The following is a 24136-nucleotide window of genomic DNA, read 5'->3' on the forward strand; positions in this document are numbered from 1 at the left end:
TTGGTGCATGCTAGGTAGGCACTCTACCTGCTGAAACATATTTCTAGTCTTTGTATCCTTTGTGTTTCTTTTCTTGACTTATTGTTCCAGCGCTGAAGTCCACTTTACACTGGGTAAGAATGGCAGAAATGTTGTCTCCTTCCTGACTTTGTGGAACTGCTCTACTTTTTTTTTCCTGTTTGGTATAATGTTGGCTATGGGGCTGTTGTATATTGTCTTTCTTTTGCTAAGATTAGCTTCTTTTTAGTTAGTTCAGGATTTTTATCATAAGGAATGTTAGACTTTATCAAAGACCTTCTCCAGCTTTATCAGTCTAACCCACGGTTTTTGTGGTAGAGACTATATATGTGATATATGATATGATATATGATATTTACTAACTTGCATTTGTTGGCCTATCTCTGCATCTCTAGAATGAAGCCAGCTTGGTATTGTAAATTGGGCATGCCAGCATTTTATTGCAAATTTTTGCACCCACGTTTGTCAGAGATTTTGGGCTATAGCTTTCTTTCGTTGCTGTTGTAGCTTTGCTAGGTATGGGTACCAGAGTCATAGTAGCTCCTTAGGATTCCCTTTCTTTCCACTTTTTGAACATCAATGTACTGATGAACCAAAGACAAGAGATACAACTGAGTGGTAGAATACTCACCAATCAGGGCAACACTCTAGGCTCTGTTCCCGTGCTAGGGAGAAACATTTCAAAGAGGCAGATTTAGCCGGGCGGTGGTGGCGCACGCCTTTAATCCCAGCACTCGGGAGGCAGAGGAAGGCGGATCTCTGTGAGTTCGAGGCCAGCCTGGTCTACAAGAGCTAGTTCCAGGACAGGCTCTAAAAAAGCTGCAGAGAAACCCTGTCTCGAAAAACCAAAAAAAAAAAAAAAAAAAAAAAAAAAAAAAAAAAAAAAAAAAAGAAAAAAAAGAGGCAGATTTATCTCAGCACTGCATAGTAGTAGTTGGCGACTTCAATGGCCCATTCTTACCAATAGAAAGGTCATTCAGACCCCAACCCACATACCAAAATAGATTATATGATAAAATGAATTGGATTCACCAGTCATTAATAGTTTGTTATACCCCCAAAACTACATAATACACATTTTTCTTGGCCACCCAATGGGACATTCTTTAAAACACACCATTTTAGTACACAAAGTGAGTCTAGCAAAATTAAGAATATTAATTTTTATATTAATATTAATAAATTAGAAATTCATATTTAGCATGGATCCCCGTGGGAAGGGGAAATAGACAAGAACTCTTGAGAAAATTGGGAGTATGGGGTGAAGAAGGGAGGGCAAAAGGGAAGAGACTAAGATGGGGGAAAGACAGAGAGGAAGAGCATGGAAAGAGAGATCTTGATTGAGGGAGCCATGATGGGGTTAGCAAGAAACCTGACACTAGGGAAGTTCTCAAGAATCCCTAAGAGTAACCCCAGCCAAGATTCTAAGCAATAGTAGAGGGGGTGTCTGAATTTGCCTTCTTCTGTAATTAGATTGATGACTAACTTAATTGTCAGCACAGAAAATTCATCCAGCAAATGATGGAAGTAGATACAGAGATCCATAACTAGCACTAGACTGAGCTCCCAGAGTCCAATTGAAGAGAGGGAGGAGCGATATGAGTGGAGAGGTCAAGACCATGATAGGAATACCCACAGAAACAGCTGAAATGAGCTATATGGAGGTCACTGACTCTAGACTGATAATGGGTAAACCTGCACAGAAACAAATTAGAATGTGGGTGACAGTTGTATAGGGCTGGGGCAGTTTGTGGGGCCACTGAGGGTGGAACCAGGATTTATCCCTAGTGCTTGAACTGGCTCTTTGGAGACCCTTTTCTTTGGATGGATACCTTGCTTAGCCGGATATATGGTGGAGAAACTTGGTCCTGTCCCAAAGTTATGTGCCAGACTTGTTGAGTGCCCATGGGAAGTCTCACCCTCTCTGAAGAGTGGATGGGGGTGGGATGGGTGAAAGGTGGGAGGAACAGGAGGAAGGGAGGGAGAGGGAACTGCGATTGGTATGTAAAATAAGAAAAGATTGCTTTTAAAAATAAATGAAAATACAATAAATAAATAAATGAAACAAAGAAATCAGTATTTAAAAATATAAAAGATATATAAACTCATATAGACAGAACACTCTATGGGATGATGACTAGGTCATCAAAGACATTAGGAGGGAATTTCAACAAGTTCATAGTAGAACCTATGGAATACAAAGAAGCAGTTCTAAGGGGGAGTTCATAGCTATAAATACCTACATTAAAATATTCAAGGGAATTAAAATATGGCATATCTCAGGGCCCTAGGAAAACAAGAATAAACCAACCCCAAATTACTAGATGGAATAGAATAATTAAAGATCAGGGCAGAAATCAGTGAAATGGGAAAGAAAATAATAATACAAAGAAGTCTTGCAACAAAGACTTGGTTCTTTGAAAAATAATAGAAAGACAAGCAGCAGGACCAAAGAACAAAAGAGAAGGTAAGTATTGATCATTTTAAAAGTAAAAAGGAAGACATTATATTAGTTCTCAATGAGGCTCAGAATGACTTCTGGGATATACTTAGAAGATCTACATTCCAAGAAAATGAAAAAAATCTAAAATAAATGGATAAATATACAGACATGTATGACCTTTGAATGTTAAGCCAAGAACATACAAACAGGGAGTGGAGTGATGGCTCCATCATTAAGAGCCTGGCTCCTCTATCATGGGAACAGATTTTATACCAGCACCCATGGCAGCTCACAAATGATTTTTTAAAAAATAACATCAAGTTGCAACTAAAATTTTAGAAAAATTTAAGAGTACAAGCTGAGTGATTAAAGCTTATAATTATATCTTATCAATTTTATTCTGTAGAGTGATGGTGTTGTTTATTAGATTTGCTAATTGACATAGCCAGCATAAATTTTTGTCAACTTCTAATGACTAGAAAGAACTATATATATATATATATATATATATATATATATATATATATATATAGTAATATAGAAGAAATGCAAATGAAAGCTGTCTGAAAGGAGGAAAAATTGAAAGCAAACAGAAAAGTCAGCAGCATCAGCAGTAGATGGAAAAATATAGAAGGAAATAATAGAAATATCTTAGTAGGCAAAATTAATGTGGATTTTCTCTTAAAGGGCACAGATTATCAGATTAGTGAGCGCATTCGCATCTACCCACTATAAGCTTTCTATCCTTCTGTGATATTATTAAGTTCCCCTCTGGGGCCTGTGAACACCCCAATGGGTTCTTAACTGCACTTGCAATATCAGGCATGCATTTCCTACTGTGAGAGAGTTTAGAAGTCAGTTTGATGTTATGTTTACGTAGCAAAATTAGAGCCATCTTTGGGCACCCCAGCTATGAGTTCTTGTCCATATTTACAGTTTCAGGCATGAGTTTACTCCTGTGGAACAGGCCTTAAGTCCAACTCCAGAATGCTTGGTTTGTTCCATTTGTGTCACTATTGTACCTATTGGCACGTGTTTCCATGCTGGATGTTATTGTAGTTCACAGGAATCACAGATACATAAAACTGTTGATTAATTTTCTTCCCCAAAAGCCTGTATATCACCTTTAAAAACTGTGGAAGCTAGCCCCAAACAGGATCTCAGCATGTTTTCCACTCCTGCCCTGAGCTTAAGATCATCCTGCCTCTGCCTCCTAAGGGCTGAGATTACATAAATATAACATCATGCCTAGTTTAAGAACAGAAATTATACAAGTAAAATACTGAAAAACACATCATACTTGTTCTGTTAAAATATCATTTATTTAGATAGATTTATACATAGCAAAATACTTTGCAAATAAATATATGTTTTAGGATTATAGATGGTTAACATACATTGAAGACAAAAACTTTTTAAATTTGTATATACCATAGTTTCAAAACTTATAAAGAATAGATTTAATGGTGATTATGATATTAAAGAAAACAAACACTGAAAATTAACGATATAAGCCTCCAATATCTAAAACTTAAAAAGAAGAGCTGGGATTAGAGCTTAGGAGGTTCCCCTAGCATGTGCCGATGGCAAGAGAAAGATGAAAGGAAATACAGAGAAAGATAAATCAGGAAAAAGAAGCAGGAAATCAGTCAAAAAGAGTGGAAAACAAGATGATGTGATCAGAAGTTAATAGGATAAAACAAGCGCACTACAGAGAGGATTAAAACCATCGAAGACTTATTTGTTGAAAAATCAAGTAAAACTCAAAATATATTTATAAGATTCAGATTTTAAGAAAAACTACAAACCACATAAAAATGAAACTTTAATTCAGCCATAGATATGAAGAGAGATCAAGGTTGTAACCGTTTGGTTCAGTGCAGCCAAATCTGAGAGAAACTGAAATGAAGAATAATAGCAGGTGCAGGGCCATTAGGTATTGCTTTTTCTTAAGTGTGAATGTGCTGTCTGTAAGTGAGCAATGCACTTTATTGCACTTTGCTTGTGAGCACAGCTGTGTAGAGCAAAACCACAGTGAGCAGACAGGCAGTGAGGGTGAGAAATGCACTCTTCAGAATGGTGATGTCTTGGGTTCACACGGGAAAGTATGGGGAATAGGACACGAAGGAGTTTGTTCTGTGGCATCGTATTCTATGGTAAGTGGTAGAAACAGGCTTTCTCTCCATTTTAATTCTTGGCTGTAATGTATACTTACCTAATAATTTTAAATAATCTTTGTGAATGCTTGCATACGCACCCGATGTCTTAGCAAAATCACAGAAAATGACTCAGCTTCTTAAGTCACTTTCACTAGGTTCTGTATAAATTTCTCCTAAAACCTGTATTTCCTTCTTACTTGAGAGCAAAAGAATTGGCTTCAGTTTTAAATACCAAATGCTTATGAATTGGGTTCCTTCTTACAGCTGCTTTGGGGTAATTATTTTCTGCTTTCTAAGCTTGAAGCTTGTGGTGAGTTTCTATAAACACTGTAGCGTCGTCACGACGCATCAACTCCGAAGACACAGATCGGTACTCATTTTAACTTTCCAGCAATACTTCACTGTCACCGTCCTGCGTATTGTCTGACTCTATGGTCCTGCTGCAAGATGGTCAATAAGAGAGTGGCAGGATTCTGAGCCCCAGGCTATGACAACTCTTTAGACTAGCCTTTAGACTAGAATGCTTTGAACATCACATATAGAAAACAATGGAGAGGTTAGGCTTTTAACATGGGATTAGTTATCAGTCTGAGATATTTTGCTCTTCTGTGACCTAGGGCTTCTTTGTGGATATTGGTTTTTATAATGGGATATCTAAACTATCCATTATTTCTCTTCCTGTAATTTCTCCACTTATATGTACAGTTACAAAGCCATCATGTTGTGTATTACATTATCTATGTTAGCAAAGCGGATCAGGTATGCAAACAGTAACCTAACCTTTCTTTCAGCCAACAGGGAGAACAATAAATGCCCAACCATGTCCTGTTGGGCCATTGTTCTTTCACAGTATGGTCGGCAATGAGAAACAGCATGCCCAAGGATGGAGTCAGTGTTTTTGTCTGTGGCTTCTTGCTCAGGAACCAGTAATCATTCTCCTTTGCCCTACTTATTGCAAATTATAATTCACTGTGCTAGGAAGCAAATTGTACCAGGCCATAGCATATTTATTTTTGAAACTCCGCACAACTTGCATAGGAAGGGATTTTTTTGATTATGTTTATTTCTGTTTCCCAGTAATTCAGGTGTCTTTCTCCAAATGATTCGATATTCTGAGATGTGCCCAATTTCTTTACTTAATAATAAAACAGTCCGGGACTCATTGTAAATCAGTAGGGATTCAGCAATATGGTGCAATACATCACCAAGGCAGCATAGGCTATCATTGGAGATAATAAGCAAGCACATTAATATTCATGCCTTGTGAAATCCTTGCCATGTTTCTGAAAAGCTGGAGCATGCATTCTGGGTTTAATGTTCACCAATAGATGTTTGCCAAGGAGTTTTTAGATATTTCTTGTGGTACTTCATTCATGGCATCAGTGTACATGGGGGAGACTTCCCTCCATGGTTTCCATTTACTTAATTGTGTACTCAGATGGTGTTTCTCAGTGAATACCCACAATCCTTTCTGCTTAGACCTTAGGCTTTGGGTTCCTCCTTGTCTCAGCTGGAGATGCTGCTGAGTAAGGCTGATCATGTATGTGTGTCCTTGTGAGTGACATGAAGTTAGGGAGGCTCGCAACACACACACACACACACACACACACACACACACACATTTGTGTTGTTCCACAGAGTGCAGAATTTCCCTAGAGCCTAAAAACTTCAAGTTAGACATTGCAACATAACATGGCATAAGTTGGGCCCCTGTGGAAGCAATACTGTGCTACCATGGATGTGGAGATGCCAACAAAACAGAGCCATTCAGCACAGGGGTGCACAGAGTGAACACTTAGAGTGTCAGAGACCACAATTTGCTATAACCCACACTCTGCTTCCCAGAGCTGGTACCTAAAAATACCACAAATAAGGCATACAGAAGTGTATTACAGTTATTTATAAATACATGACTAGTGAAAGACAGGGGATATATAGCCAAGGTTCCAAAGAAGTAGAATCTTGGTCAACTGAAAAACCAATGTAAACATGATTTCAAGTGAAAGAGATATCAATTCTAAATTGCACAATTGATTACTGTATCAAAAAGTGCAATGTGTGTCTGTGTGTGTGTCTATGTGTGTGTGTGTGTGTGTGTGTAGTTGTCCATGATTTCAGAGATAAGTGAGATGGAAGATCATGAAATAGATGTAGGTGGTAAACTCAAAAATGAAATGTTAAAGAGAAAAGACTGGGGCTGGCAAGAAAGCTTAGTGGGTCAAGCACCTTCCATCCAATCCTGATGACCTGAGCTCAGGTCTCAGAACATAGAGAAATGTGCAAAAGAGAATCATCACAACAGAATTATCCTCTGGTGTGACTTCCCCTCATTTCACACCCCCTCAAACCCACACTCACACCCACCCATACCCACACCCACTCACTCCCCCCCCACACACACGGTTGGAGATTAAAATAGAGAGAGCTGGGAATAGAGCAAAATAGGGTATCAAAGGACAGAATTGGATTTCTATAGTTCTTAAACACACCCTGCCAAATACACAGTATGGATCATAGTTGAATGAGCAGCACTGAAAACTGAAGAGAGAAGACACCAAAGACAAAGGACCAGCATGTTTGCAGTTGTTGCCCTAAAGGATAGGAGCGAATAGAGCACAGAAGGAAGGTAGGCATTACAGACGTGTTCCCCAAAGACCTAACAGAGCACAGCAGCTCTTAATACAGCTTGAAAAACATCTTCACCCTCAAAATACAAAAGAAAACATTTGAGCAAACAAGCACCACGAATGATTTAGCAGGAAAGATGAAAACAGTAATACCAGTTTCTTTTTTCCTTTCTTTCTGGTGTGCCTCAACAATGACCCAATAGTGAAGCAGTTGATGTCTCCCATTCCTAAGGACAATTCTGTGGCCCAGTTTTTCTTTCAGTCTAATGAAAATAAACATACCTGGAAGGATGATGCAGGAGGATCATGCATTTGAGGCCAATATGGGCTATAGGGCATATTAATATTCCAGGCCAGCCTAAGAGCTGCATACTGAGACCCTGCCTCAAAAAATATCCTAATACAAAGAAAAACCTAAAAGTGGGGAGAAAGACAGTAAACGGGTTGGTTATGGGCAAAGTTTTTGATTGAGTCTTTGTGAAATCCCTCTTATAGGAGTGCTTAGTTCTCTAAGTAGTTCAGCCGCTGTAAGCAGTAGACAGACTTGGGATAAAGGACGGTGAAGTCTTGTTGAGCTCGCTCACTTGTGGGCCAATGTGAAAGGAATGCAGAGTATAGAAAATACCTAAGCCATAACAATATGGAAATGATGTTTGGGACATAATGGCAATTTTTATTTTTCACCCTTTATGGCTAAGGGAAGATGGTGTGATTTAATGATGACAATAGAGACGTTAAATGTTGAGAGTGAGGAAGTAAGACAGGTAAGACGGTTGTGAAGATGCAGAGGGAGGGGAGAGCTGTAATTTCCATGGATACCTTGTAAGCTCAGAGACGGTCAATGAGGAATTGAGCTCCTTTAGGAGAAAGAGCTTTGCCTTGACCCAAGAGCTAGTACAGCATTGAGAAGGTCAGATTGGAACCAAGCCTGGCAACTGTTGTGTGCACCAACACATTGGGCATGACCCAACCCTATTGTTACATCTCACTGACATTTGTCTCTCTACGAGATTAAAGTGGAAAGTATGAAGCCGCAATGACAATTAGTAAGCAAAGTACTCCCAATGGCTTATACCTCACTGAGTTCTGCAGCAAGTGTGGTACAAGCATGGTATCATGGCTGTGTCTGCCATCACTAGGGCATCTTATCAAAGATGCCACTTCTGTCCACCTAAGACAAATTGTTTCTAGAACCATTTGCTTGTATGCTTTGTATGGTTTTCCCTCCCAGACAGTACAATACACATGTCCTAAAGCGACTTACGTTCTCCCGAGAGACAATACATAGTAAAGTTCTGTGTAGGTGCCAAATGGTGAGCTTCTGTGTCCTGTGCTGAGACATGGCTCATAGGAAAGGGAAGGGGAGCGTTATGAGACCCACCCAGCTTAGAGAAACAGACCTGCAATTTCACGTTCTACTGTCTGATTGTGAGAGAAACATCGGCAATCACGTGCTGCCTGTATGCCACACATTCATGTATCGTGTTTCCACAATACACAGCAAGGTACTGTGTTTACACCACACAGTCGTGCATCACGTTTCCACCACACACAGCATAGCACTGTGTTCCCACCACACAGTACTCTCCCCATCCCCTCCACTTTCCCTTTCCTGCATCTTTTCCAATAAAGACTGCCCTTGACCAGCACCAGAAATAAATCTGATTTCTCTAATCTAGAAGGTAATTGGATTTTTTTTTTTACTTATTGAATGCATCCCTTTAATGATTGTCCCAGTAACTGCCAATTTAGCTGTAAGTGACCTCTCATCGATCAGGTGATATGTCTTAAAATAAAGAGCAGGAACTGGGGTGAAAAAGACCAGCTGTGTGACACCTAAGAGATTGTTTCTGAGCCCCCATATTATCATTTTATGAGAAAATGCTTTGTCTTTGGATGTGGTTTTTATAAAACAAGCTGTACAATAATTGGCCATCGAGCTGCCGATGACTGCTCTCTAGGGAATATGATTAAGTATTTCTCAGAAATTACTCTGGAGCAAAAAAATGAAAATTGAATAAAACACAGCCAGTAATCATTTTATTACACGAAAATTCCTATTATCATGTATATTCTTCCAAGAACAGGAGACATATGAATGAAACGAAGTAATGAAATGTTTTTTTTTAATCTGGTCAAACATGAAATAAAATATTGATGTTTTATAAATACTCACCACAAGTCTTGTTCTCCAAACCAGTGATGAAGGGATACGGCTGAAATTGTCATTGCAGCTCTTTCTTTAAGGAAGTTCTCATTTGAGATTGTGTGTCTGAATATATGGGATTTAAATTCCTTTACTTTGCCTACTTTTTGTGACAACACAATTCTTCCAATGCATGCTTTTGATCTGTCTTTACCCTCTGAGCATGTCAATAAATACCTTGAATCTTTTTTTTGAAGGAAATAGAGTCTTGGTCATCACTGTTAGTGAAAAAATAAAAATTTGTATTTGTGAAGGGTCAGAACAATACCAAGTAGATGATAAAATAATCAGGGTACTCACTCCCTTTCAAAAGCAGCAAGGACTGGAGAGATGGGTTGGTGGTTAAGAGAGCTGACTGTTCTTCCAGAGGTTTTCAGCACCGGTGTTGAGTGGCTCACAAGTACCTGTAACTCTTACTTTAGTGAATCTGTTGTCTTTTTGTCCTCTGTGACACACAGACACCTACACACACACACACACACACACACACACACGCACACACACACACACACACACACCTGCAAGCCTGCACACACCTGCACAAACACCTGCACATGTGCACACACAGCTGCATACACACTGCACACACATAAAAACACAAAGTAAATAAAATACGTACCTGTCCTTTTTGAATTATCACTACGAGTTGCCCCACATGTACCAACAAAAAGAGAGCTTGAGGAACTGAGACTGTCCCACAGTTTTTTACTTCTTCCCACAACCTCTTCTACCGTGATTCCTGGGTTTTGGAGGGGGTGATCGAGGTGTCCCATTTGTAGCTGTACATTTAGAAGCCACTTATTGTCATCTCCTTGGTTATGAGTCTATGAAGTTACCACTGCACAGAGAAGCTTGTCTGACCAAAGCAGATAGCACAGGAGTGTTTCTTAGTGGGTAATTCAACTTCTCCTTTACACAATGCATTATTTTCCATTCTATATCGAATCTCTTAATTTTGAATCTACATTGTGTGTGCTGGCTAGGAATATGTTCATTTGACACAAGCTGAAGTCTTCTGAGAGGATGGAATCTCAATTAAGAAGATGCCTCCATAAGATGGCGCTGTAGACAAGACTGTAGGATATTTTCTTAATTAGTGATTGGTGTGGGAGGACCCAGCTTATTGTGGGCATTGCCATCCCTGGGCTGGTGGTCCTGGTTCTATAAAAAAGCAGACCGAGCAAACCATGTGGAGCAAGCCGGTGAGCAGCACCCCTCCGTTGCCTCTGCATCAGCTCCTGCCTCCAGATTCCTGCTCTGCTTGAGTTCCTGTCCTGACTTCCTTTGATGGTGAGCAGTGCTGTGGGAGAGTGAGCCAGACAAACCCTTCCCTCCCAAAGCTGCTTCCGTGTGTTCCATCGCAGCAGGAGTAATCTTAACTAAGACATTGTGTGTTCGAATTTCAGCAGTATCAGCTGAAATCAAAACTAGTAGAATGATGTCTGTCTGATGGAAAATAAAATTTCTGGAAAAAGAAGAGGTTTCATATCCATATGTATGTGTGCATATAAAACCATATTTTTCTTTCCAGGAAAAGCATTATCCACACCTATAGGCTTTTTAAATGTTCATATAGTGCACTATTAATGCCACACTGAACATTTGCAGAAAGCGTTAATATGGCTAATGAGCAATTAACTTTCTCAATGGACCTTTAAAAATAAACACGTATTGCCAGGTTGTGGTGGCACATGCCTTTAATCACAGTATTTGGCAGGTGGAGGCAGGTGGATCTCCGTGAGTTCAAGATCAGCCTGGTCTACAAAAGCTAACTTCACAATAGCTAGGGCTGTTACACAGAAAAACTCTGTCTCAAAAAAATAAATAAATAAAAACAAACAAATAAATAAAACCCATATATTCACTAATTCATTTTGTCATTTTTTTTGTATAAGCATTTTGAACTGCTCTGTGGTGATTGTTAGACATTAGAAAGGACGCAAAGATAAATACTTACTGTGAGGGATATCGAAGGCTGATAGAAAGGAGAAGTGTGAAAATGGGAACCGAAATGTGGTGTGGTATGAGAAGGTAAGTCAGCAAGTGTGAGCCCTCTGCACTGGCGCCAACGCAGGGGGCTGCATGGGGCAGCACAGCTGTGCCTGGGCCTCAGCAGATGGGGAAGAAAGAGGAAGGACGCTTGGGGAAGAAGCAGAGTTGTAGGTGGGAGGGCGCTGGCTCATCAGAATACACGCCTTGTAATCTGAGGGAAGTACCGTCCCAGATTTATGGCAGGGAAGGCGTGGCGTGTCCTTTCGTTCATCTGTCATTTATTTACTATTTCAGGGGTGAGTGTGAGTCGGAAAAGCCACAGGCAGCGGAATGGAAAAAGAAGAGAAAAAAAATGAATTAGGTTTTAGGCAAAATCATTTGGATTTGGGGTTTCAAGGCTCTGTTTTTTACTCTTATGATTTAGACACACTAAGGAGACATTACTAATCAAAGGTATCATACTTTTAAAGGTGGTATTCAAGTGAGAGGGGAGGGGGCCATGTGATTGACGAGCACTGTATTCCTGTGTAAAATGCAGACAGATAGTATATGCTAATCGTTTTAATGAAACGGTTCAATTGAAAGAACCCTGTATAATCTTACTTAACATTTGCAAACCAGCATCAGAACGTCACATGCTGAATAACTGCAAACTGCAAACACGTGCATCCAGCATGGAAGGTCAAATGCACTCTTACGTTTCTGAGTCGAATGGAGCATATGCCTGTAATTTGTATCTTCTCGTGTGCTCTGATGTTAAATATGTGCATATTCTATTCTCAGTAGATTTAAATTTTATGCTTGCATTGAAATCTGAATTTGAGATTTCCTCAAGTGCTGAGCCAGCTCCTCCCTTCTCCAGGTCACCGATATGATGCTCCAGGACAAGCCTTACCCTGATTGGGGGAAATCGGCGAGAGCCTTCTGGAAGAAAGGCAATGTCAGGATCATCCTATTCTGGTAGGAAATTGCCTCAGTTACTTATTTGTTTCTGTATTATTTATTTTGGCCCATTCACTAAAGCACTTGAGTTGGGTGTGCTTTTCATTAACTGTACAGAATTCTATTAGGAAGGCCCTAGGACCGCACTTAAGTCATTATCCTTCTTACAGATTCATTGAGTTTGTTTATTGTTCATGAGCTCATTTGTAAGAAAGAAACATCATAGACAGCTTAACCTGAAGTAAGCAGGTCTTTAGACTCAGTAAACCAGGCTGTGGTAACTGTCTCCAGCACACACAAATCGCCTAGGCCATTCCACAGGATACGGCTTCAGACTAAAGATGTGACCCCCACCTGGAAGGAGCCTCTGCACACTGTGTCTTGTCTCCTAGGACTCTTCTTTCCTTTCCTGCCTCAGCACCATCGGATCAATGAAAGAACTAGCCAATGGATTGCTTATTTTGGCTATAGGTCAGCTCTCAGTGTAGCAGTTTTCGTTCCTCTGTGTAGAGTTGTGTACACTAATGTGTAGTCAAACTTTCTTCAGACCACCAGCTCCCAAATAATGACATGGAGGTTTCTTATTCAGTATGATAGCTTGGCCTTAGCTTAGGCTTCCTTATACTAATCTACATTATGTCACAAGGCTCGTTACCTCTCCTCCATACTGTTCATGAGACTCCCACCCTGTCTTGTTGACAAGATTGCTTCTATTCTGAGAGTTCCTCTTTCTCTCTGGAAGTCCTGCTTATCCTCTCCTGCCTAGCTATTGGACACTCAGCTCTTTATTAAACCAATCAGAAGATGACACATTTTCACAGTGTATAAGAAGGCTATCCCACAATGTTAATGCTCAGATGCATTGTAATTGATGGCATCTTAGCTGGAAAATTCTAGCCTGTATATTTGCCATTAGAAATTGAAATAAGATTCTTAGATGTTGGTTTCTTTTTTGTTGATATATATATATATGATATATATATATATCATATATATATGTTTCTTTTATTATGTTGTAAAAAGAAAACAATCTTTTTTTATTTTATATACCAAGCCCAGTTCCCACCCCCTCCCTTCTTCCCATTCCTTCCACCCACCCCCTTTTACCCCCCCATTCACTCCTCAGAGAGGGTAAGGCACATTGTTTTGAGGAAGGTCCAAGGCCATCCTTACTATATCTAGGCTGAGCAAGGTATCCATCCAAAAATAATAGATTTTCAAAAAACCATTATAAGCAGTAATCATAAATCCTGGTACCGCTGTCAGTGGCCCTGCAGTCTTCCCCAGTCATACAATTGTCACCCACATTCAGAGGGACTAGTTTGAACCTATGCTGTTTCCTTCCCTGTCTGGCTGGAGTTGGTGAGCTCCCATTAGCTCAGGTAGACAGTTTCAGTGGGTGTACCCATTATGGTCTTGACCCCTTTGCTCATATTCTCACTCTTCCCACTCTTCAACTGGACTTTGGGAGCTGAGTCCAGTGCTCCGATGCCGGTCTCTGCCTCTGTTTCCATCAGTTGCTGGATGAAGGTTTCTATGGTGACATTTAAGATATTCATCCATCTGACTCCTGGGCAATGCCAGTTTGGGCATCCTCTCCTCTATTGCTTAAGGTCATAGTTGGGGTCATCCTTCTGGTTTCCTGGGAGTTTTTCAAGTGCCAGGTTTCTTGCTAACGCCATAATGGCTCCCTCAATCAAATATCTCTTTCGTTGCTTTCTTCTCTGTCCTACCTCCATCTTGACTATTACATTCCCTCAAGTTCTCTTTCTCCCTTCCCTTCTCCCTTTGTCTTCCTTTTCCACCTTCCTACTCCCCGCACCTCCGTGCTCCCAATTTTGTCAGGCTGTCTTGTCTATTTCCTCTTTCCAGGTGGATTTATGTATGTTTTTCATAGGGGTTACCTTGGTAGTTAGCATCTCGTGATCATGAACTATAGGCTCACTATCAGTTGCTTTACAGCTAGTATCCACTTATGAGTGAGTACATACCATGTTCATCTTCTAGGTCTGGGTTACCTCACTCAGGATTTTTTTTCCTAGTTCCATTCATTTGTATGCAAATTTCACTATGTCATTTTTTTTTCCACTGAGTACTACTCTAATGTGTAAAATGCCACATTTTCTTTATCTACTCTTCAGTTGAGGGGTATCTAGGTTGTTTCCAGGTTCTGGCTATTACAAGTAATGCTGCTATGAACATAGTTGAACAAATATTCTTGTAGTATGATTGAGCATACTTTGGGTGTATGCCCAAGAGTAGTATTGCTGGGTCCTAAAGTAGGTTGATTCCCAGTTTCCTGAGAAACTGCCATACTGATTTCCAAAGTGCTTGTACAAGTTTGCATTTCCACTAGCAATGGAGGAGTGTTCCCCTTACTTCACATTCTCTCCAGCATAGGTTATTCTCTTCGTTTTGATTTGACTATGCTTTGGCTGCTGGATTTGTGGATAGGTATTGTTTAAATTTGGTTTTATAATAGAATATCTTGTTTTCTCCATCTATGGTGATTGAAAGCTTTGCTGAGTATAGTAGTCTGGGCTTGCATCTGTGCTCTGTTAGTGTCTGCATCACATCTGTCCAGATCCTTCTGGCTTTCATGGTTTCCACTGAGAAGTCAGGTGTAATTCTGATAGTTCTATCTTTATATGTTACTTGACATTTTTCCTTTGCAGCTCTTAATATTGTTTCTTTATTCTGAATGTTTTGCATTTTGATTATTATATGATGCAACAATGTTTTTTTTTTTTTCTGATCCACTCTATTTGGTGTTCTGTAAGCTTATTGTACTTTCATTGGGATATTCTTCTTTAGGTTGGGAAAGTTTTCTTCAATGATTTTGTTAAATATATTTTTTGTGCCTTTGAGCTGGAATTCTTCTCCTTCTTCAATCCCTGTTATTCTTAAATTTGGTCTTTTCATGATCTCCCAGATTTCCTGGATGTTTTGTGTTAAGAATTTGTTGGATTTAATGTTCCAATTAGTCTATTTTCTCTATAGTATCTTCAACCTCTGAGATTCTCTCTTCCACCTCCTGTATTCTGTTTGCATTCCTCTGTAGTTCCTGTTCATTTACCCAGATTTTCCATAACCAAAATTCCCTTGGTTTACATTTTCTTTATTGCCTCTATTTCAGATGTCAAGTCTTGAACTGTTTGCTTCACTTTTTTGATTGTTTTTTCTTGATTTTATTGAGTTTCTTTGAGAGATTTATTAATTTCTTCCAATTTTTTGTTTGTGTTTTCCTCCATTTCTTTAAGGAAGTTTTTCATTTCCTCTTTAAAGGTCTTCATAAAGTTACATTTAAAATTATTTTCTTTTGCTTTTTCTGGGTTACGATGATCAAGTCTGCCTGTTGTGTGACCACTGAGTTCGGGTGTTACCATGTTGCTTTTTATGTTGTTGGATGAATTCTTGCATTGGCACTTATACCCATCTCTTCCTTCAGTTGATACCAGTAGTGTCTTTGCATCTTAGTCCAGTCCTTGCTATGGTTGACTGTATATTGGGAACTGTTTCTGGTCTTCTCTGTACTGTAACTGTGTCTCAGGGGTTTTGGAGCAGCCTACCTGCAGGAGCTCTCCTGCTGGTTAGCTAGAGAAGCCAAGGCAGGTGGGGGAGGGGCCCAGGGTTTTACCCCAGTATGGAGGGTCTAAAGAGTAGGTTGTCCCACCAGGTGGCTAGTCACTCACCTCTTGGTCCTCACTGTGTAGTGCCAAGCTGTGTTTCAGAGTTCCACTGAGGTTGCATAGGGATAGTAGGGTTTGGGAGCAGGGTGGGACTTGTAGCTTGCAGGGTCTGACAGTCAGGCTGAGGGTAATGGATCAGCCTACCTGCAGGGAATTCTCCTCCTGGCTGGCTAGAGAAGCTGAAGCAGGTGGAGGAGCTAGGTGTTAGTTTCATTTTACTTTTTAAAAATATGCTTGATAGAAATACATCTTCACATTGGACAGTGCTACAAAATGCTATAAAATAATGGTAATTATGTACTGGGAGAAAATAAACACTCAATGTAATTCTTTGCAATGTAGCACTGTTGTTAAATATTGCTAGTGATATGTGGCATTTGGACTCAAATCTCAGCAAGTAAACAAGTGGGTTTGTTAATATGTGAGAAGAATATGAGTCTGTGGATGCTTATTCACACCGCGACTCCATGGGTCAAACATGGCCTGTGTTTATGGTGCTTTTTATGTAAGCTCCTTATATAACTTGTTTGAGTATTATATAACAATGTAGCAATCACTTACTGAGGGTGTTCAGCCCCCATGGTGCACCATGGACTTGGTAGTCTGTACATTTGCTCATTTAATCCTGATGACCTTGGAGAGTGGGTGCAGATGTCACAGGTGGTCTCAACGCCATTAGTCATTACAAATGACCATGCCTAAGAGAATTGATGTGCTTCTTTTCAAGTAATCATCTTTTATTTTTCTTCAGCTGTTCGTACTGCGTAACAATTTGAGATTATGGGAATCTTTCTACCTTGTATAATTCTCTACAATGGTTTGAAGCATGACAGTTTGAAAGGAGACAGACTCTAATATCAAAGATGTTAGTGTACTGCCCCTCTTAAAGCAATCTTCATTTACTATGTATATTCAGAGTGCACTGATTCCAGTGAATTCACCTGGGTCAGGTATCAGGGCCAAGTGTTTCAGAGTTCCCCTGCATTTAGAGATCTAAAGTCCCTGTTATTCTTGTCATTAGCTATTCTTTCTTTGTTTTATTTTGGTTTGGTTTCGTGTGTGTGTGCATGGGTGGGGGAGCATAAGCATGTGAGTGTTGTATGTACATATATGTGCTTCTGGAGGCTAGAGGTAATACTGGGTACTTTCGTCAATAGTTCTTAATCTATTCCTTTTAAGAATTCTTTTATTTGAAAATCTTATTTGTATGCATAATGTTTTGATGGAATCTAGCCTCCAATCTGTCCCCCAAAGCCCTCTACCTGTCCCCTTTTCTCTTCCAACTGTATTCTTCCAGACAGGAAACCTTACTGAACTCATAGCTCAACAGTTTAGCTGGTCAGCAAATCCTAGGGCTCTTGCCTCCCCATAGGTGGAAATACAGACATGCATCTCTATGTCCTGCATTTATGTAGGTGCTGCATATTGAACTCAGGTGTTTTTGTTTGTGCAGCAAACACTTTACCATCTCAGCCACCTCCTTAGCCCCTAGAGGGGTATTTGTAATTATAGTTCTTTCAGAGGAATGCATATCCGATTCTTCCTAAATCCTTCCTAAATCATCTTTATATCATTTTCCTTGAAAGTTTCTGCTCAAATCTATATACTGCCTATCTTCTTTATATAAAGACTTCATTTTAGTATAAGTAATGACAAACTTCCAGTGTATTAATCTAATGCATAGATAATTGATTTAAAGTAATAATTTAGTTATAGTTATTACCTAAAATACAATCTTATATGTAGACCAAATTAAAATTTAAAATTATTTATTGTACATATAAATTATTAATATGTAGTATATTTGAGTGTGGTCTTTCTGTGTAATTCAAAAGTTGTAATTCCAACCACCGAATATCAAACAATGGAAGAAACATTCCAATTTAAGATATTCTTCTATTTTATACATTTTGGTGTGGTTAGATTATCTTAACCATAGTATCTTGATTTTTTAAAGCAAAATCTAATGCAAAGAATTGAACATGGAAATCATGTGTGAAGCAAAGAAATTTTTCTTTGTGTTCATACAAGTCATGTAAAAGGAACTGAGCTAGAATGAAGGGCATTTGGTTTTCTTCTTAGCCATAGGAGATAAAATAGGAAAAAATTGATATTTGGGAAACTTATCATCTCAATAATAAAAGAGAGCATTCACATGCTTTGTATCATCCACTCAGAGAATGATGTTTCCTTCTGATCCTTCTCTAGTTATTTAAAGACTTGGTTTAAGCTCTATGCAGGAGCAGGAGGTCTAGTAAGGAAACTGTTGTGAGTTTCAGTGTGGTCATGCAAGGCAGACTGAACAACACAAGCTTATAAAATGTGCAGATATTCTACTTTCTTAACTCACAAATACCCACTGGAATGTTATCACTTGCCCGTGTCTGGCTGTCTGCTTCCTTGCCTCGGTGACAAGTAGACTTCCCCGTGAAGGTGATGGTTTCGTTTCTACCAGCAAAGACAAGGCAGCTGCAGGCCTGGGGCTCTCACATCAGGGGAAAGACTAAATCACGACTATGTTTGGAAATACTAGATGCAAAGGGGAATATTCGCAGATGGCTTCCAAAGCCACTCCCTAGACCATTTCATAACATAAAAAGAATAAAGATCTAAGAATGAAAATGTTTTATTCACTTCCAGTTTTATTCAAGGGCCTACCAGCTGCCATTTTCACTGTCTTGTCTGAGGTAAAAGAGCAGACAACAAAAGCAAAGTGATGTTCATGGTGTCATCTGTGTCTTCATTTTCCAGAGACACAGTTGGTTTGGCCTTGAGGAGAAGCATCTTTGCATTCTGTTTTCCATACTCATGGCTTATTTGTTTTTACCAAGGAGAATACATTGTATTTGATTAGGGGAGAGACTGGTTGAAGGAATTGGGGGATGGGTTGTCCATTCTGCCCCTTCTAAGTCACATTAGTTGCTTTGAACAATGATATTGTAACATTAGAGTGATACATGTCACATCTAAGTAGATGCATTTAGTTTCTAATGAGAAGTGAGTCACCTTTGAAGTGTGTCTTGCTGAGAGGATGTAGGATGAACCAAGCATCCTGAACAACACAGTGGACATGTTGTGTAAACACATGCCAAGACACTGGGGTTGGGCACTGCTGAATGCAGCAACAAGAACTTGTCCAAGCTGTTGTATGCAGAAACATAGCCTTAGAAATTGTTCCCAAAATGCTGTAGCTAAAAGTTGGTATTTGTGTCTTATGGCTTAGACAGGGAGTGACAAGTAAATCACTGACACAGATTGTAAGAGATGATAGTACAATTGAGATAGTGGCAAAGCATTTGGTTATGACTGTGCTCTGGGAAAAGGAAGGTTAGAAAGGAAAAGTGAGGAGAGAGAGTCTGTGTGTGATGTGCGAGGTTCTTCTGTATATGTGTTGCTTTCATTGGTTAAGGAATAGAGAACCTGTCTTTTTGTAGTCCCAGTCCAGTTAAAGACTAAAGCTGGCAGTGTAGTCCTCTCCTTCTCTAAACCTAAGAAAGCTTATTAAAGTAAAATCCATAATCTGTGTCCCGTGTCATAAGAGCAACCTGGTATGGACCAGAAGTAAAACAAATAATAAAGGACTACTTTATTGCCATTAATCTCATAATCCTTTGGTTTCATATTGACTCTTTAACAGCTTTTCTTAAGGTATAAAATACTCACTTTATGGTTTCTAATGAATTTTTTTTATTCTCTCTTTTAGAGATGTTCTGTTATCCAGGGCAGTATGGTGTCTTACAATAGGCATTAGGTTCTTCAATTGCTCTGGGAAAGAGTTTCCTTTACACTGGTAGGAAACGACTGAACTGGGTTTTGACATAGGGGCCTGCGAGAGGCCTCTCAAGGAGTTCCTTCTGGCAAACAATTACCTTGAACATCTCTTGTTGATCTACATTAGTTAGTCCAATGCCTGCCTTTGCTACACCTTCTACATAATCCAGAAGGGTGGAGTGTTCTGAATAAATTATGCTTAGAAAAAAATTTGTTTCTAGATGTGCCCTGTTTACATTACCTTCTAAGGTGGCATTGTTTGCCACAAGTGAAACACTTGACATTTCAGGTTTTTTTTTAATCAAACCTCTGGAAATTACCTCTTATATCCAAGTATAATCATGTTCATGAGATGCTATGAGATGCTATATTAATTGTATCTTGGATACATTCCCCCAAAGGTGATGACCTTGCCTTTAATGGACTTTGAATTGAGAATTAGGATTTTCAAAAGCCAGAGAGTCAATTATTATTTGTCTAGCTTCTGAATTTGGTATCATTCTATTTACTGCTGATGTCAATCTTTGTATGAAATGCATGAAGGTTTTTGGGGGCCCTGTATGACTTTAGTAAATGATTCAATCTTCTTTCTTCCTTCTTATTTCCTCCCTCAAGAATTTGTCTTGGGAGATTTCCATACTTCCAGCTTACTCCATTGTAATTTTGGACCAGGTTCTAAAACAGCTTTAACCAAGTCTATCCAGTCTTTAGAGATAATTTTATTACAAACTGACCACGAGTCTAACATTGCTTCACACAAAAGGTCAGTGCATGCCACATGAAACTATTGCTTTCTTGGATCTCTTTAAATATAAGACTGGCACAGGAATCCATTCAGTTCTTACAGAGCGTCTATCATTTGGCAGTTGCTGTAAGGTTACTGATTATGTTAAGGTTTGTTGTTTGAAAACCTTAAGATATTCCCCCATATTCTTACAATGCAATGCTGAAAAAAGGTTCTCCATTAAATTCCTCTGTCTGGATTTGAATATCTCTATTATATGTTTTATTAAGTTTTTCTAAAACTTGTATCTTAGCACTCAGATTAACCAACATATTTAGTGATAAAATAAAAATGATAAATCCCATCTAAATTAATTATCCTCTCATTTAATCATTCCATTTTCAAACTGACTAGCATATTATCATACAGAGATACAAATTCCTGCATTGTAATGGTTTTCCCATTTTTAATGTGGGCAAAGCTCTCTCTTTTAAATATTTTCTCCCTTTAACAATTCCCAGTTATCTTACCAAATCTGCTGATGATGTTGATGAAGATGTGAGGCTTATTGTTGCTGTGCATAACAGTAAAATCCTAACGGGATTCCAAGGCAGCAGCCTGAGAAGGGGATGCAGGGAGAGCATGCCAGTATTGAAGAAGGAAAACCCTAGCTGGTAGGACAGTGACTCTGGCCATGTGTAGCTCCAGACTATGCCGGTGCTTATAAAGCCACAGGCAAACAGCTTTTATGTTAATTCGTACCCCAAATGTTAGACATCAGATGTAGCATGAATAATAAAAACCCAGAGACAGGTATTGGAGTTCAACCTGAAGATCAAATAAACAAAGCAGCAAACAGCTGGAGAGACCTTTTACTTTTATCAAATCTTCAGCCTGGAGGGGTGAGATCCTGTCTCCACAATACTCAGACTCCACACTCCATTGAGTTCCTGTTTCTTCCCCCTTTATATTCCTCTTTCTGCCCAGCCATATTGCTCCTGTTTCCACCTCCCTGTGCTGAAATTAAAGGGCTGTGATTCCCAAACACTGGAAATAATGGTGTGAGTCACCACTAGCTGGATCTGTTTCTGGACTGATCTTGTGTAGCCAGGGTAGCCTCATAGAGATCTATCTGCCTCTGTCTCTGGCATCCTGGGATTAAAGGTGTGTGCCAACAATCCCTGGCCTCTAGTGGCTTAGCTTTGCATTCTGATCTTCAGGCAAGATTTATTCATTAAAATACATATAAATATCACTACATAGCAAATCAACTATTATTGATTTTTAATTTGTGTTATTAATGTGATAACAAAAATAAAATACTTTGGTCGGGCAGTGGTGGCGCACGCCTTTAATCCCAGCACTTGGGAGGCAGAGGCAGGTGAATCCCAGTGAGTTCGTGGCCAGCCTGGTCTACAAGAGCTAGTTCCAGGACAGGCTCAAAAGCTATAGAGAAACACTGTCTCAAAAAATATAATAAAATAAAATCATTGACTTTGGTGTGGTGGTGCCTGCCATCCCAGCACTCGGGACATGGAAAGCTGGAAGAAACAGGTTATCTTCTCCTCCATAGCAGGTAGGAGCCCAGCCTGTTCTATAAGAGATCCTGTCTCAAAAGAGCAAGGATATGGTAAAGAAGTAACAAATAAAATGAAGAAAAATCCCAAGAATCATGAAAGAGTCAGAGAGGAAGAAGTGTTACTAGCATCCTTGTAGACTTCATATCATGACCTATATGACTATGATAGGTTTCGCTTTACATTTTTACAAAAGCACACATTTTGTTACTCTGTGATACCTCTTTGAATACCATAATATTATTTTCTCTTGCAAGGCTAAGATGGAGATAAGCGAATAATTTTGCTTTAATTTTTACTGAGGTCAAAATATTGACCATTAACCAATAACCACATAAAAACAGACTTCATATTCATATTTAATAATTTCCTAAAATAGTGTGAACCTCTTAATGCCCAGTGAACCTGTATGATGAAGTCCTGGGTTACTCATTAATAAAAATGGTTTGTCAAAGACTAGGCACCAACCTATTAGTAATAATATAGAAATATTTCAACACTGAATAAGAAAAAAACATAGTACTTTCAAATTTTTATCAAGCCTGATGAACCTTGATATTTATTTTTAAAACACTCATTTATTCATGAGTATGCATGTGCATGTGTGTGTGCGTGCATGTGTGCGTGCATGTATATAAGCTATACCATGTGCAGAAATCATATGACAATTTATAGGATTTGGCTCTCTCTTTCCATCTTTATGTGTGTGGGTGTCTGAGATCAAACCCATGTTAGTATGCTTGCTGGCCAACACTTTTCCCCATAGAAACAACTAGCCAGTTTCTATGACAACATTTTTAACTGGGAAAATATTACATATTTTTCATGTTATGGTCGAGTGAGTATCACTACTTAATACACGGTGTACTTCTTTCTTATTTCTTTAATCAAATATCTATCTTTGGTTGAAAACTGTCTTTGTAATTGAGGATAATCAAACCATTTTTTCATACTAAAATGCCTGCACCTAGTAAATCAGTCTCCTTAACAGTAAATTAGCAGGTGCCATGGTAAACAATGGCAACTTGTCAGCATTCAAAATAGAAAGACACAAAGATAATATTCCAGCTGATTTTCTTTGTTAGACATACTTCTTGACCAAAAGGTAACTGAGGATTGGGGAAGATGGCTCAGTTAGTAATGTGCTCAGTGTACAAACAAGAGGACCAGAGTCCTAGAACCTATGTCAAAAAAGTGATACGCACGTGTAATCTCATTGCTAAATAGGCAGAGATAGGCAGAGTCTGGGATTTGCTGACCAGCTGATCTTGCCTATTTGGAATGCTCCTGGCTAATGTGAGAGATCTTGTCTACAAATAAAATGACAAAATAAAGTGTACACAGCACATGAAGACTGACACCTGAGGTTGTCTTCTGGCCTCCACATATATGTACATGCAGACACATGAGCATCTTTACACATGCAAATATTTGTATACATATGCATTACATTTATGCACACATATATACATACATAGACACATGTGTATACATGCAATGTCCACACAGATACACATATATACACAGGTATATATGAATTTGTATGTACATTCACACATGCATTCACATGGATACACATATTAGTTCACATACATATACACATACATACATACATTTTCACATACAAAAGCACAATATATGCATGTACACATTTACACACATAGATGTACACATTTACTCATGCAGACATGGACACATTTGTACAAACATACACATGGAAAGCTATTGATATCTAATTACTTTGTTAGCATATGATATGAATCATTCACTTTGAAAATTGACCTATATTCATGCCAGATAAATTTAACTCTTAGGGATACATTTATGACTGCATAGTAACCCAAACTCATGACTTTGTAAGTTTAATATTGCTGAATTAAAATTCGCCAAGTTTTAAGTAATCTACTTAAAAACAACTACTTATTAAATACTGAGTACAATGTAACATAGTTATTAGAAACAGAGCCTTTTATGCCACTGGCCTGGCT

At 38.9% G+C, this 24136-nt stretch overlaps 1 protein-coding gene across 2 annotated transcripts in view; it reads left to right on the top strand.

The window, feature by feature from the left end:
- The window catches only part of Tmem117 (transmembrane protein 117), a 429197-nt gene that overhangs the window by 268222 nt on the left and 136839 nt on the right, over positions 1-24136 (top strand). For both annotated transcript variants that reach the window (XM_038343079.1, XM_038343080.1), the window contains one exon: positions 12308-12405. In XM_038343079.1, coding sequence (XP_038199007.1) covers positions 12308-12405 — 98 coding nt within the window. The remainder of the gene's footprint in view (positions 1-12307; positions 12406-24136) is intronic.

This window comes from Arvicola amphibius, chromosome 9 (assembly GCF_903992535.2).
Source record: "Arvicola amphibius chromosome 9, mArvAmp1.2, whole genome shotgun sequence".
NCBI lineage: Eukaryota > Metazoa > Chordata > Mammalia > Rodentia > Cricetidae > Arvicola > Arvicola amphibius.